At 41.8% G+C, this 16,445-nt stretch overlaps 1 protein-coding gene across 3 annotated transcripts in view; it reads left to right on the top strand.

Moving 5' to 3' along the window:
- FGD4 (FYVE, RhoGEF and PH domain containing 4) overlaps positions 1–16,445 on the top strand; it is a 108,503-nt gene that overhangs the window by 20,683 nt on the left and 71,375 nt on the right. Inside the window, exon 1 of one of the 3 annotated variants that reach the window (XM_079992362.1) lies at positions 13,634–13,706. The exons of the other annotated variants lie outside the window; for them this stretch is intronic. Coding sequence (XP_079848488.1) covers positions 13,685–13,706 — 22 coding nt within the window. The 5' untranslated portion in view covers positions 13,634–13,684. Of the gene's footprint in view, positions 1–13,633; positions 13,707–16,445 lie in introns of those variants that run through there. 3 annotated transcript variants of the gene reach the window in all.

Raw genomic sequence — 16,445 nt, forward strand, 5'->3', positions numbered from 1 at the left:
CCAACGCCAGCCAGACGCTTGTGGGAAACCCACAAGCAGGACCTTAGCACAAGAGCACTCTCGCCTCATGTTGATTTCCAGCAACTTGTATTCGGAAGCATTTTTGTCTCAGACTGTGGAGGCAGAGCATAGCTGCTATAGCTAGTAGCCCTTGATAGCTTTATCCCCCACGAGGATGAGATATTGGCTCTGTATCAAATAGAACTTAATTTGTGAAGTGTCTGGCAATTTAGCTCATAATATTCATATCCCTGCAGATTTGTTAATGTTTTTTCAAAAAATAAAAATAAAATACTTAAGTGTTTGAAGGCAAATGTTGTCCTTGAAAAATACAGTTGCATACCTTTTGGATTGATCAGTACTTCCGTTGCTTCATGTTAGTGTGCTGTTGAATCTCAGCAAGTAGTGGCTTGTTGGGTCAGTGTGCTTCTTTTCTGCAGTGATCTGGAAACTTAACATATTTAAAGCCATTCCGTGCTGCTGGCTGCTTATCTTAATAGGGTGCAGGGAGGATTTCTAATTAATGTCTTTTCTGGTTTGATTCAGTCCTGCCTTGTCTAGTGCATGTTCTCAGTGTGTTTTATTTGTCACAAATTATGTAGGACGGTGGCAGTACTCAGTAATGTCATCCTATGGTTCTATCCATGTTATTGATCAAAAATTCTATCAGTATTATCAAGCAGTGTTTGTTGAGTCCTGTTAGCTAATGCAGCCTGTAGTCACAGAACTAACAATTTCCAATACATGTTGTGACAGCAGGAAAATGTTATATTTTGCTACTACCAAAAAAGAAAGAAAGAAAAGAAAACACCATAGTTTTCAGCAAAATGTGTTTTGTTTTTAAATTAACAATTCCAAAGGTCTATTAACATTCAATTATTATCAGCAAAAAAACCCCCTCTTTTAATTCTCATTACTTGTTCTTGGTTATGCATAGAAACTGCTCTAGTGTTTAAGTGGTATGCAGAGATGTGCAAAACAAATGATTTAATTGCATGCCACTCTCACAGTAGATGAATCATTAAGACTTCAAGTAGGATGGCTGCCACAGAAAATGGGTATTATTGTCACTTCTGTGCTGCTGCTGCTGCTGTACCGGATAGTTTTATATGAAAGATGCAAAAACCAGCAGTGGAACACAGAATTAAGAAGCATAGTAAATATCTTAGTGTGTTGTGAAATCTCTTCAACATGTTTCATGGGAAGCGATTCATAAATGATATGGCTATACTGTATAGCTTTCTTGAAAAAGTATAGGAAAGAAGAGAGCGCCTAGCCAGGAGGTTTAGAACTACTGAAGCAACATGTTATTCTGCGTCTTACTGTGTTGTATTATTTACTGAAACAATGTAGGAATATGCTCCTCTTTAACTTGCACTAAATCTTTTCAACCAATAGAGGTCAGTGGAGGAAATCTGTAGGAGGGTCATTACTGACTGTTCTGCATCTCCACTGCATGAAATGACTGTAGTCAAAAGCTTTCATTTACTTCAGTTTTCTAGTATCCAGTGTTAGAATTGGCTGTATCTAATTGGAGAAAGTAATACATAATAAAAATTGTCTTTGCCTCATCTAACAACACCAAGAAAAATGGACACTATGATAGAAGTCTAGTACTTGAGCTATGGGATAAGTATTCATGCTCTGCAAAGTAGTCATTACCTATTGCTTGTTAGGTCTGCCTGCCTTTTCCAGTCCTTGAAAATAGCCTTTCATTTTGTGTGTTTGTGGGGAAACCCCTCCCTCAGCATCTTCCTGTCACACTGCTAACTGGCAACATGAAGGCTCTCATGGTGCCAGTCTACTACTGTTTGGGCATGGAAGAGGGAATGGCTGAATTTAATTAATATTTCACTATCCTGGTTGTAGCACACAGATCTTAAACTTTGTTTCCCCCTAAGATTAGGGATGCGGGTGGTGCTGTGGTCTAAACCACAGAGCCTAGGGCTTGCCGATCAGATGGTTGGCAGTTCGAATTCCCGCAACAGGGTAAGCTCCCATTGCTTGGTCCCTGCTCTTGTCAACCTAGCAGTTCGAAAACACATCAAAGTGCAAGTAGATAAATAGGTACCGTTCCGGCGGGAAGGTAAATGGCGTTTCTGTGCTCTGCTCTGGTTCGCCAGAAGCGGCTTAGTTATGCTAGCCACATGATCCGGAAGCTGTATGCCGACTCCCTCAGCCAGTAAAGCGAGATGAGCGCCACAACCCCAAAGTCGTCCGCGAATGGGTTTAAACAGTTCTATAAATAACACTTGAAGTTTCAAAGGAATATTTTTTTGATAGACAATACTGTTACTCATTTCTTTTAGCCTTAAAAGCCACAAAGGAAGTGAGACACTGCCAGGTCTTTAATTTTTAAACTTTTCATCCCCTGCACTAGATAGATGTGTTAGCATTTAAGATACGAACAGGAAGTTGGCTAAGGGGAAAGAACTGAGGTGAAACATGATACGACCAAATTAACACATTCTTTTCTGAGCAAATTTTCTGAGATGATGGCTTCTCTGGTGAGTTTAATCTATTCCACTGACTAGACTTTATCGTTGCTTTCCAACTCTTAATCTTTTTCTTATTTTATATGCTTGGGTTCTGCAAATGTTCCTTGTTAGTAAAACTCTTGACAAAAAAGAAAAGAAAAATGCAAGTTGTGTAGTGTATAACTCCAATGTGCTGCTAAGATTATTGTACTGGATGCTGTGACAGTCTCTGAGTAGGAAATCTATATCTGGGCATTTCATTAACTCTCCAGTGTAAATGCATTACTTGAAAGTAAATTCCATGTAGTTTGCTGAATTGATTTCTTTTGTAATATATTTGCTTAGTAGTCTACATAGACCACATTATACATAGGAATCTGATACACAGAAATATATCCTTCAAGTGTAGCATAATACGTTTCTTCTGCTAAAGTATTCATGTTGTATAACCTATGCAGTGGATTCCTGACCAGTGTTCTTGTGACAAAATAAATAATGGTGCCATGTTTCAAAAGCAACTATTTTCTTCCACAAAGGTCATCTCTGTGACTCCTTTCATAATTTACAAAAGTAAAATCTACACAGGAGCATTCAGCAGTAAGCTTTGACCGTTGGGAATTCCCTGTGGAAAATGCATAGGGGTGCAGCAGCAGATATTTTACTGTGTGCAACTAAAGGGTAAATTCTGTTAAGGCCAACTAACCAAGAAAGGGACAACTGGAGGTGTAAGTTAGCAACCAGGCAGAGTGGTGGGATGTTTGCTGAAGTAGCACTGTACTCTGATTGGCTGTATAGCCCTGAGGGCTTTTTTCCTCTGTATGTTTGGTTGAATGTCTTCCTGCTATGTACCAGGCCTGAAGTAAGAGAGAGAGAACCTACCTGTTTGTTTCTCCTCAGATTATATGCTGGCTTTATTAAGCTAAACTTAACACATAAATCGGACCAAATAATTTATTTTCCAGTGTACTATACATTATTTCCTTTGAAACATTGCTCAGTATTGTTAAGCATGTATGTGACTGCCTTGCTCTGGAATGAGTTCACAGGGCGAAGAGAACCAACGTGGTACCTTCCAGATGTTTTGGGAACTACAACTGCCACAGTCAGTTAAACCATTGTTCAGGGATGATGATACTACAGCAGCATCTGGAGGGCACTGTGTTAGCTACTTCTGAAAGAACAAAAAATCCTTCCAGCTTTGTAGCAAAGTAAACAGTCACAAGCGCTTACAAATCCCCCGCTTCCCTTATCTAAAGGAGAAACATGAAGAAGGGAGTGCTGGTGTTTGCTTGAAAAGCAGCTATATGGAGGCAGCTGTGTTCATTCATGTGCAGTAGCTAACCACAAAGATCCAGTGACTCTTTCTTTGTGCCACCTGAGGAACATGTGGCCGTGTGTGAGATTTCGTGGTGGCAGGTTGTTGCACACAAAAGCTGAAATGTGGAGCAGCCACCATATGGTTGCATTTGAAGTGTCCACTGTACAGATGTTTGTCTGTGGATTTTTGCTTATTCTTTATTTCAGGAAGCAAAACTATCTCTCAGGCAAGTTGATTGATATGCTTGCAGTGCAGAGTTCAGTTGCAGACAAGAAATTAAAAAGGGATAAACTGGGCAGATATTTGTGATACTTCCCCTGCCCTTTAAAGCAAAACAAAGAAAAGCTGTGTTTAGTATAGTACCCTGCTTGTTGACATGTTTCAGTACCAGCTGTCCAGTAGCATAGCTCAGCTGAAGATTTACTGGCGACCTTATTTCTGCAGTAAATAATCTTGCTTTCCAAGAGAACTGGAAATTATCTGAGACACATTGGAGGTCTTTTGAGCATGCAGTTAGGCTTTTTCCCACTCTTGGTGTTTCAGGCATCCAAATAATCGGAATAAAATCCTGCTTTGAAATAGGACTCCACTAGAGTTATTTTTGTCATCAGATTCTTTGTACATTACATTCATGAATTAACATCGCAAATGAATTTGGCTCCACACAGGAGCATCTGAGGAATGTGTGACAGAGGCAAGTAATCTTCAGGCCATGTTTGCTAGATTGAGACAATTTTGTAGTAAGGTTTGCAGTTTATTTGTCAAACCCAAACAAATGTATGGGCATTTGTTAGTTAAAGCTCACCAAAACCAAATCAGTCACCCCTAAAAACCTTAGTGAAGAGATGCTTGCAGATGGTGCAGAAAATCATACAATGGTGGAATTCCATAGCCAGGTGCCACTACAGAGAAGTCCCAACGCTGACTCAGTGAGCTATATTTTGTGGCAATACCTTCAGAATGGCTTCTCCTGCAGCTCTAACGACCCAGGAAGGCTGCTTATAGGGAGAAATGACCTTTAAAAAAATAGGTCCTACATCATTTAGGGTATACCCTTTATTGGTATTAGTTAGCATACCTTGAATGTGTTTCTGATGGTGGCCAGAGCTGCTCTTGGGTACAGAAAAAGTACTCAGTGAACTAAAACTCATTTAGTAGGAACCCCTAGTTTCCTCATCTTCGCAAGGTCGATATTTTTGTTGCCTGCAAGGATCTTACTCAAATGTCCTGGAAGCTCTCCAAACCCAATGTTTGCACTTCTCTTTTGTTCTCGCAATCTTCACAGGCGTGCACGGCTTTTAGTGCTATTCCCTCCCCTTTTCTAAAAGAAGCCCCATGTTTTAAGAAGTGGCTTTGATGTGCGCTGTTGTATTTCATTGGCTGAGTGCTGTGCCTCTTTACATCCTCTTTTCCTCTTCCCCTCCCCCTCCATTGTTCCCCCTCACATCGATTTTTCCCCTGCCTGCCCAGTTGGGAAACACCTGCCCTGCCAGAGCAATGTACTGAAACGTGTTTACTTTTTTATTTTTTATAGTTTCAATCCAGAAAGTTGGCTGCTTCCCTCTTTCCCCTCCCCCTCCCCTTTCTCCCACGCCCCTTGCCGCAGCAGCAGTTACTTGTCCTTTGACCCTGGTGCCTGCCTGTACCCTTCGGCTACTTCTTTTGTTTCTACCCCAGCCATATGGGAGGAGAGGATGAGGGGCCTTGCTGAAACGAAGTTCACTGAGGGAATCATGGTATAGCATGGAAACACAGAATAGTAGAGTTGGAAGGGACCATGAGGGCCATCTAGTCCAACCCCCCGCAATGCCGGAAGATGTTGCATTCCCTGAAAGCAGCTGTAGTCCCCAACCTGATGGTAGGCTCCTATTTCCTCTTGGGTGCTAAGAAAGCTCCCTCATCTGACTTGATTTCTTATTTGCATAATAAATAAAATTTCATGAAACATAGGATTTTCTAAGAAACATTACATTAATATGCCACCTTTCCACCAAAGAGCTAAGAAGGCATACATGGTTCTCTCTCGCCACATTTTATCCTCACAAGAACCTTGTGAGATGGGTTAGGCTGAGAGACAGTGAATGACCCAGTGAACTTCCTGATGGAGTGGGGCTGGAACCCCCAGTCTACCAGGTCTTAGTCCAGCACTCTAACCACTACACCACACAGGCTCCCAAAAAAAGCAGGCAAACATTTCTTAGGAAATGAGTGCCAGCCTGGGAACCACAACTGAAGGCAGCCACAACACGCCCCTATTTCACTTGCATTTTTAGCAACATTTAGGTAGGAGCTATATTGATGGCAAAACAGCAGGGATGATGAGGGGTGAAAGTGAAAGTATGCACAAATCACTGTGCAGGGGGTGGGCGAGGATATAGGAAAAAAATAAACTAGGCAGAGAAGGATAATGGTGGGTGATCTCCTATAAATCCCAAAATCTCATCAGTGGAGACAAAAGCAAAGCCCACCCCCTCTGTTTCCCTTAGAAGTGGCACAAAAGAGGAGGGTTACATATCAGGAGGCAAAGCGGATTTTGAAAAAGGGAAGTGGAGTGAACCTCAGGAAATTATTAGTTAAGGTGCCACTTTACGAAGAGATCTTTACTGGCAGCATAGGAATTGGAAACTTCCTGCCCACTGTAGACCATTTGGTTTTCAACCAGTGTGCTGTGGCACCCTGGGGTCCCCTGAATGATGGTCAGGGGTGCTACAGGCAACACCAGACTCTGTCCCTCTTTCCTTCCCTCTCTCCATCTGATGCCCTCTTGTATCTCAGCCTTCCAAAGGCTTCTGCTGCTGTTTGTTGCAGCAGCCCTGGCTACAAGCTCCCCAGGCGAATGGTGCCTCTGGGGCTGGCCAGGGGAGAGGAGAGGAGGCTGATGGAACACTCTACAAGAGAGGGTCTTCGAAAAGAGGTGAAGGGGCTGCCGGCTCTGCAGACAAGGGGTGACATAACTGGGCTTGTGAGGCTTTGAGCACATTTCCGCACAGGGGAGCCGCAGAAAGAATGTACTTGGTCAAGGGAGCCATGGACTCTGAAAGGTTGAAAACCTCTGCATTAGATGATATATAAGAGAAACATTTGCTTTTCCTACCATACCTGGTGTAGGGGGAAAAAACCATTGCGTAGCACAGAGGGCCATCTGGAGGCACTCTTGGTGTCTCTGAACAGAAGAGGTTGTTTCACTGGGTTTATACTTACTTGTGCATTTTAGTGTTTAAAACTGAATTGCCAGAGCAATTTGTCTTAAGAAGAAATGTGTGTAAACACATTTGAATTGTAAAAAGAAATGCTACTGGCATGTCAGCACATGGGGCTTTTCTCCCCACCGCCCTCCTTTTTTCCCTTTATGCTAAAACCAGTGACATTCAGTGATCCACAAACTGAAGCTTGTAAATTTTTAAATATGGGCTGTAATAGAGACTTTTACTCCAGGTAAAAGGTAAAGACGTTTACTCCAGTCACCTGTTGAGAATGAAAACGGCTAGTGGGTGAGTCTCATGTACTGCTGGACTAGGGTTGCACGACTTTTACATTCACATTGAATTTGAAATGCTATTGACTCTTTTAAGATTAGAAAGGAATGGGAGAACCCAGCACACACAGCTTCAGTAGCAAATCCTTTTTTTTTTAATTAAAAAAACCCCAAAACCATAATGGGCACTTCCTCTTCCTTGCACTTTCAGAACCCTATTTCTAGAAGTGAATCTTTCCACACTGAATCTCTCCAGGTTCTGTACGAGGGATGTGCTCTGTCCAATGCAGCCTCTGTGTTATACAAACTTAACAGTAGGAAGGAAACCATTGACAGAAATGTGGTCTGCTTCACTTTGTCCATGGAATGGATTCTTGACTCATTTTGCAATCTCTGAGCCACTAACTTGGGCCAAAATCACACATGCATTTTAAAAGCACTTTATCATTGGGTTCCCTTGCTTCAATCAGGCAAGCTTACTGTCATTCATAAATCAAGCTTTCTCCGCACATCTCCCCACCTTTGGCTAACTGCAGCTTTAGGCACCTGTTCTTGTTCTTCTTTTAAGGAAAATAGTTAGCAATTATGTAATTTGGCCCTTACTCATGATGAGCTGTAGAAGCAGAGGGTAGGTGGTGTGTGAAAAGAGGAAGGGGGAGCAGAGCATGTAACGGGAAGAGAGCGCAGGCAGTTGAAGGAGAAGATGAGCAAACCATCCCTATTAGAAGTGAGTTCTGGATTTTGCAACACTGATGTTGCATTTAAAAGACAAGGATGGGGGGTGGGGGTGGAGAGTAGTCTCAAAAATGGTATTGGAAAATGTAAGGAACTTTAACAGCATTTTTATTTATTGAATTTATATACAGTAAACATTTCAATGCATTTTGGTGGAAAAGAATTGTGCATACTGGATTATTCTGGTAAGGTAGCATCTCTCAAGCACACTAAAGATTGGCTCTAATGTTGATCCTTCTAATGTTCTAGCTAAAGTCAAAACTAAACAAGATGGGAGCAGGTACACTTGGTCACTCATGTATCCACCCCACATATAAAGTGTTGGTAGAGGGATTCAGTTCTATCCAGGAGCCCTTGGGAACAAGCCACCTGGGAAAATGAACCTTGGCCCACCTCATAAGCCATCTCAGAAGAGGTATCTCTCTCTCGGTGTGTGTGTGTGTGTGTGTGTGTGTGTGTGTGTGAGAGAGAGAGAGAGAGAGAGAGAGAGAGAGAGAGAAGAAAAGCATCTTCTGCGTTGTATGCGGTGTGCATCTTTCTAAAACAATTTCCAGTGTGATCTCCCCAAACTGGAATGGGACCTTGGGGGTGTGGGGGTGAGAGAGAATTGTAGCCCTTTGGCTTTTCTACAGCCCCCATCTGGATCAGGGCCCCACACCAGTTATTTGCATGGGTGGTGAGGCACACTGATGAGGTGAGGTTTTACTGATGTTTTGTTGATTACATTATATGATTTGTGCAGTACTCGTGATGCTCTTATGTTATTTGTTGTTTGTAAGCAGCTTTGGCATTCATGGAAAGTGACACAGAAAGACAATAAATCAATGTACAGCAACTCATCAAGGGTTGTGAAGCTTCCTGCTTTTGCTATCTGCCCAGCTTTGCAAGAGTGTCAAATACCTATTGGCAACGTATGATATATGTCTGTCGGGCTGTGTGTGGCTTGCTGGATCACAAGTTCTGCAGACTTGACTTACGCAGCACTTCCTCCAGAATCTCTTTGCAAGGCAAGCGTTCCTGAAATCATTCTTGGATTCCCATATGAGGGTGGTTTAGTGTAATACAGTGCAAGAAAGAAATGTGTCATGGGAAGAACACACTGATTTCACCTCAGAGTTGCAAGTTTAAGCACATGTTGTATTTTGTCCTCCTGTCACTGAATTGCAAAGAATGCATTGCTGAAGTGGATTGTAATTATTTTATGCTAAATTTTAAGTGGAACAACAAAGGAAGTTCTTTCAGTTGCCATGGATACAACACATCGCCTTTATGAGCTGTCATTTTTGTCTCGTCTCCAATAATCACTATTTCTTAATCTTTGCAAATTCACACATGCTAAAATCTCATTTAAGTTCTAAATTTATATGGTGGAATGTGAGTCTTCGATCTCTAAAACATGGATGCAAAAAGCTTCTGGGGGACTTTCCCCATTTTCCTGCATTTGATACCTTCCTGTTTTAAAACGAAACCTATTCCACAGGTTAAAAGAAGCACAAGTTAGGTGCAAAAGAATGCCAGCACGGCTGAATAGCAAAGTCATGGATTTTTAAATGCTGGAAGATCGCTTCTGAAAGAGCAATAAATTCTATTCCAAAATAACAGTATAAAGCAGTGAAGGAAACTGAAGAGTAATTTGGTAAAAAATATATATATATTTACAAACCACAGATATTTCTAGAAACATATCACCATAGATGACAATGTCAAAATGTTAGTGAAGAAATTTCAGAGAAGGTAAATGAATTCTTCACATCATTATTGTGCTCCTTGGAGGAAAGATGGGATAATAAATCACATAAATAAAAATAATTTTTCACTGCCAGAGGTGTTAACAGTACATCTGAGCCATTGTTTTTTGGTTAATGAGTCTCAAGAAGTACAGTATATTATAAGGAGTATAGTATGATATTCAGTTGTGAGTTCCTAATGAATTCAAATGAGACATTATTGATCCGGAAGACTTTTAAACTGATCAAAGCATTGGAGAAAAACTAAGTAGCTGGGGTGTTTTGCTTAGAAAAAAATGTAATAGGGGGGGAAACATGTTAGAGATTGGAGAAAGCAGCACAAGACCTTGGATTTCTTTTTCTTTTTCATTTTAATGATGAGGAGGGAATCAATAGAGGAACTGTGTTAAGAGTACCAACCATAAAAGTAGCTTTAATGGGGAAAGCTAGTATTTTGATAGTCTAATGAGGCTTCTACTTCAGAGAATGGGAGTAGAAGTAATTATTTTATGATAAGATAACGCTCCATGGTTGTAGGAAGTATATGAAACAGTTCTAATGTTAGCAAATGCCATGCATTCAGCAGTTGAGAAACCTTTGTTCTCAGTAATGTCAACATGTGGAATGTTTGATTAGCTTGTCTGCATTTCAGCCCATGTGGCAGGCGCAAGATAATGTCAAGTTCTGACTTTTAAATTCCAAAGTACTTCTAAATCAGTTTACATGGCTTAGGGTGCTTTAGTTAAAAATATATGCTTTCTCCCGCCTATGTTAGCAAAAGCCATAAGGCTGTCAAAAACCTGGCAAGTCATAGTACTTGACTCGATGGATACCAAGTGGTACAAGCCCTGTCTTACTGGAAGATCATATCTTGGGAACTACCCTCTATCATAGCTAGGTAAGGAGGCATATAAAAAAGCTACTCCTTGAACATTAGGGATAACGATTTATGGAAAAAACAGAAAGCAAGTCTTGGAATTCTGGGTTGCCCAGAGTTGTCTGGTGAATACCTAAGTGGGAGATGATCTGAGAAAAGCTATTTGAAGACAGTGCAGAATTCAAATGTCAGCAATCACATCGCTCGTAGGAAGGAGATAATGATGCAACTGAAAACGTCAGAAATTGAAAAGGGCACGTGGCTGAAATGCTTAAAACGCATTTGTGTAGGCAAACCTACCCAGACATGTAAAGGTTGCAATTTTGCAGGACTGTCCTAATTCTGTAAGCATATTTTATGTGAGTACAAGTAGTGCTGTAACCAATCAGCAACAATGTTGGTCTTCAGGTAATTGTTGTAAGACAATGTACAGTTCTTTGAAAAGTTATGCCGGGACCTCATGTTACTAACAATACAGGGATGCCACTAAAAATTGCATCCCAACATCAAGGCTGTGTACACACCCTTCTGTAGCACTGTAGTTTTTCTCAGTCCAGAATAATTCATGCTCATCTTCAATATGCTCCTTTCAATCAAGATTGATTCTAGATCCTGCCATCCACAAGGCTGAGTTAACTGATAAACAGTGGTACCTCGGGTTACATATGCTTCAGGTTACACACTCTGCTAACCCAGAAATAATGCTTCAGGTTAAGAACTTTGCTTCAGGATAGGAACAGAAATTGGGCTCCGGCGGCACAGCGGCAGCAGGAGGCCCCATTAGCTAACATGGTGCTTCAGGTTAAGAACAGTTTCAGGTTAAGAACAGACATCCGGAACGAATTAAGTACTTAACCCGAGGTACCACTGTACATCTGAAAACCCTCCCCTTGATTAGATTATTCAGGCCTTTTCCTCCCTGCTTGTGCCCCAAGTGAAAGGAGGAGGAAGTGCTGACTGCAGTCTTGGTACCTCTCCCTGCCACCAATTGCTGGGACTGTCTACATCAGTTTCCATCTGTGTCCAGCAGGATAATGCTCAATCAATCAATGCAATGCAATGCAATGATCTTTTATTTTTGGAATGAAACCAGTTTATAAATAAGCATTTTTCAAGGGCAATAGTGTGTGAGCGTGCGTAGACTACTATATATACAGAAAACAAGTACCCACCCTCCATTGATTCTAGAGTAAAATGTTGTGTGTATGCAACTTAAGTTGTTCCTCCTCAGATAGGAAAGCTTACCCTTCATTGTGCTTTTCTCCACCCGCATTCCCCATAACTGTCTGCTGCTGGTGGGGAGGGAAGGAAACCCATAGCATGGGTTAAGTGGTTTTACACATGAGGGTGAAAATAATTGGGGTGCCCTTTTCTGGAGCATCCCCTTGTTGCCTGTGATATGGAGCACCACCTTGAGAAATGATGCCTAATTTTCGTTAAATCGTTGTGATGCAGTGGTTAGTGTTAGACAAGGATTGAAGGGTAACACAGGTTCAAATCTCCACACAGCCATGAAGCTGTGACCTTGAGCCAGTCACTAAATTGAAGCCTAGCAGGGTTCTTATGAGGACAAAGTCTTTGCGGGCACACGCACTAAACCCTGTCTGAGGTGCCTACCCCTTTCCCCAAATGATAACACAAGAGACCAGAGTATGGGTTCAAATTGGCCACAACTTTATTGAACTTCAGAAGTGGGAAACTTGGCACAGGCCTTGGCAGGTAACCCTCTCAGCCCGCCTGGCTGAGGATATGCAGGCAGTTGAGGCCCAGTGAGAGGGGACTCCAAAGCGCAAACTTACACAGCATGCCCTTCCACTGACCTCGTCCGGGGAGTTTGACCTACATGCCGCCGCTCTAGGGCCAGGGACTCCCGGTTTCGCCCTTTAACGGGCCCTGCAAGTGCCGCTGCATGGGAAGGGAGCATGAATGCAACCCCCCCCAACTTGATGTTAGGCTAAAGGCTACCTTGCCAAGGCCTAAAACCGCCACTCCTGGAAAGAAGAACGGCAAGAGAGGCTTGAGCCCAGGAGTCAGCCTCTTTTGTTTTGGCCTTAGGCCCACCCCCGGCCGGCCGGCCGTCCATTGTCCTCCCTGGACAAGGGTGGGTCAAAGGCCAGCTCAAGCAGGTGGGTGGCACCCGCCCAGGTGAGCCTCAGTCCCGCAAACCCCGCCCACCTGTGGGGAAGGGAGGGCGGATATTGTGTATTCAGGCATGGCCAAACTTGGCCCTCCAGATGTTTTGGGACTACAACTCCCATCACCCCTAGCTAACAGGACCAGTGGTCAGGGATGATGGGAATTGTAGTCCCAAAACATCTGGAGGGCCAGGTTTGGCCATGCCTGTATGTAGAAGAACCATGTATTTAGAAACTGGTTTCATTCCTCAAGCTCTTTGGATCAAAGGTGGGATATCAATGTAGTAAATAATTCCAACATTTTTTGGTAGGATCTTACACCTTTATGTGGCTGTAAGCAGCAGCTGCAAGAGAACACCTTCCTCGCCCCAGTAGAACATAATAAAAGAAGAAGAATCATAATTAACCCACAATTTGAAACATCTCTCTTTGTGTGTGGGATGTATTCTCTCTTTGATGTTGCTGCGTAGCACTTCTGTTTTCTGAACAAAAGAATGTTTATTCCTCCAGCTGAAGTAGCAGAACAGCCTTAAGTAAAATGGGATGCAGTAAGTAAACACAAATTCCACCTGTGCAATAGGGCAGGGGGAGTGGGGATAAAGCAGCCAAGAGTTTAACCTAACACTGTTTTTTGATTTCCCTGGAAGAGTGAAGCATGTGCTTAAACCTAGTGAAATCAATAGGACCCAGAAGTGCTTAGATTTGTGCCTAATACATTAACAGTTTGTTTTAAAACTTTGCAAAACTAAAATTGATTTTTAGCATTTTTCTCTGCAAATGGCTGTTGCTCTATTTTAAATCATTATTGCGTGTTTCCTGGCACACATCACAGGGGGGAACTGTGATGAAATTCAGTACTTCCTTTTTTGAAATATTCTGAGCTTCCCAGTACATTAAGCTCCTTGAAGGAAACTAAGAAGTGTAGTTGACACCTTGCTTGATGTATATGTTCATGGGGATCTGTAAGTAAATCTGCTTGCCAATTACTGCTTCAGATATTTGCCTGATCTTCCTAGTCTTGTTGGAGTAGGTGTTTAGTATGTCTTCTTTGCTTAGTTACTTCTAAACTGAAGTTTTGAAGCCTAACTACTGAGGGATCTACTAATGTGCTTTATACACCCTAATGAAAAGTGTCTGGGGTCTAAATGCATCAGTGCTTGGAGTTTTCTATTACAATAATTTTGATACTTAGCTTTGGTGAACTTCTTTTGTCTTTGTATATATGAGTTTATTATTATAGCTCATCCAAACTATTCAGTTTGTTTTTTCATGTGACCCTTCCCTTCAGAAGTCCTTTGGAGATCCCACTATAGCACAGATTTTCCAGCAGTTTTAAGTAGCCAGTTTTCTCCAATGTTCCCTCCCAAGTCCGCAGATTAGTTTGGGAGAAGAAAATGCTTGTTGAGAGACATGCTTCTGTCAAAAGACTGGTCATGTGCAGTCTGGAGATGATTAAAAAACCAAAAGAAAAAAACCAATGCTTTATGTTTTGCTATTACTCACAATTGGTTGTGAGTAATATTACTCACTATTGGTTGGATAGTGTTTTCGAGGTTACCAGCATGAGTCTGACCAAGCTGCGGGGGGCAGTGGAGGACAGGAGTGCCTGGCGTTCTCTGGTCCATGGGGTCACGAAGAGTCGGACACGACTAAACGACTAAACAACAGCAACATTACTCACTAAATATTCTCTTATATTATGAATAAGGAAGCTCAGTTCTGCAGATCAACCAACTGTGGCGTGTATAGTGGCTCATGCAGTTGCAGCTAGAATCCAATCCTTTTCATTTCTTGATTGCAAAGAGATTGCTGGTGGTGGTACTCATGTTGGATCAGGATGTATTTGAGATGGCTGGCTTTGGTGAGGCAAAAATGCCCACAAGAGGCTATACAGGGATAACCAAAGGTATTGTCCTATCAGTCAAGTGTCAAAAGGGTTCTTGTTCCCAAGATAAGCTTTTCTCCATGTGCAAAGCACTCCCCTGACAATGTCATTGATAACCTTGACCCATTTCAAATGACTGAGTAGTTCAGTGTTTTAAAGTTTCAAGCTATGTTATTCTCTCATTTCGCTTCCTAGTCTACAAATATCTAGTTTGTTATCTTGTTCCCCCTTCATTATGATTAGCTGGCAAAGTCTTATTTGTTGATGGAATGCTTCTCTTTTATCCGCTTTCCTTTCCTCTTTATCTCCTTTCCTTCCCCCCTTTCTCCTATCCTGTGCATGATAGCACAGGCCATAGATGAGCTAGATATGGGAAATTAATGACCAGATCCCACGTTCTGGCATAGTAGTAAGAAATTTCTGCAGAAAGCTAATTGGTCAAAATCTAACAAATGCTGTCCGTTTTGAAAAGAAATATATTGTTGAGGTCTGTTATGTGTCTTGGTACACTTTTAGTTTTGTTAAGCTGTGGGCTTTTTTTTTAATGTAGGAACTTTTTTGTTCCTCTTTTCATTAGAGAATTGATGACAGTTGAGGTAGGAGGAAGAGACTTCAACATATACCAAAGTTTCTGGCTTGAAACTCCGAAGCAAAAGTCATTTTAATTGTTGACTTACATTACTGTTAATTAAAGGAAAACCTGTTAACCATGCAGACTGACTCATTATTTATGTACCAGATATTGAGGATAGTGCTGTTTTCCTTCGCCCTTCTGCTTGATTCTCCTGGACTGATGCTAAGGCACACAGCTGTGGTCACAGATGGATTAGATGCTGTGATTTCATAATCAAATGCCAAGACCTGGCATGTTAGTGAGCTTAGCTGCTGCGTGGACCTAAGACCTGCCTCAGGCCACTAGATTTGAGCTTAAACTGCTTATAAAATGGAGCCTCATGCCAGCTTCTCAGAAAATTAATATGCGAGGCCTAATTTCTCAGTAGTATTTGGAGAAAGATATGCAGTAACCTGGGAGAGGAATTCTGATTCTTCACAGCGGATGGCAAGGTTTAATTTCGTTAAATTCCAGCTACAGAAGAGAGAGTAGGAGTGATGCAGCCTGAATTGCTGACAAAATATCGTGTACTCTGAAATGTCACTTATTATGGATAATTGTTAGGCATGCTGCAAGCACTGCAATTGGATATCAGACACGCAGATATGTTCAGCAGCTTCCTTCTCTCATATTGTAATAACTTTGCAACAGAGCTTATCATGTTCCGTGCACACTCAGCACAATAGGTTCATAATTGCTGACCTCTGGACACTACCATTCCATAAATATTTAATAGCAATGTACTTGGTATAGGCCTTAGAATTTAGAGGTCCCTTATAGAAAGGGGGTGAAGTATCTCCAGTATTTTAATAGCCTGATAGTGTGGAATATCATAGGATGGAGGTGCAAGATGATATGAAACCTCCAAGAGGCAATCAGAACAGCTAGTGAGAGTCTTAAGGGTGGAGAGATGGAGCACATGAACTGGAGAACAGTTGTTCCATATAGTTAAGAAGTTAAGAAATTCACCAAACTGCGATGTCGGGAAACTTGGTAGCAGCATCTGAACATAGTAAAGTCATCCCAAAAAAGAAGAAGAAAGAACAGGCCATTGAAATCTCAGTAGAAGAAGCCCCAGACTTGAAACTCAGCAACACCCATCATATTATATCTTTAGGCACCAGACGAAAAGATTTCTCTTCTCCCATGCCTTTGGCTAATTAAACAATCTATAGTCTTTTAAACTGTGAGTGGGGTGGGTGG

Source organism: Podarcis cretensis (genome assembly GCF_951804945.1).
Source record: "Podarcis cretensis genome assembly, chromosome: 10".
In the NCBI taxonomy this organism is placed as follows: domain Eukaryota; kingdom Metazoa; phylum Chordata; class Lepidosauria; order Squamata; family Lacertidae; genus Podarcis; species Podarcis cretensis.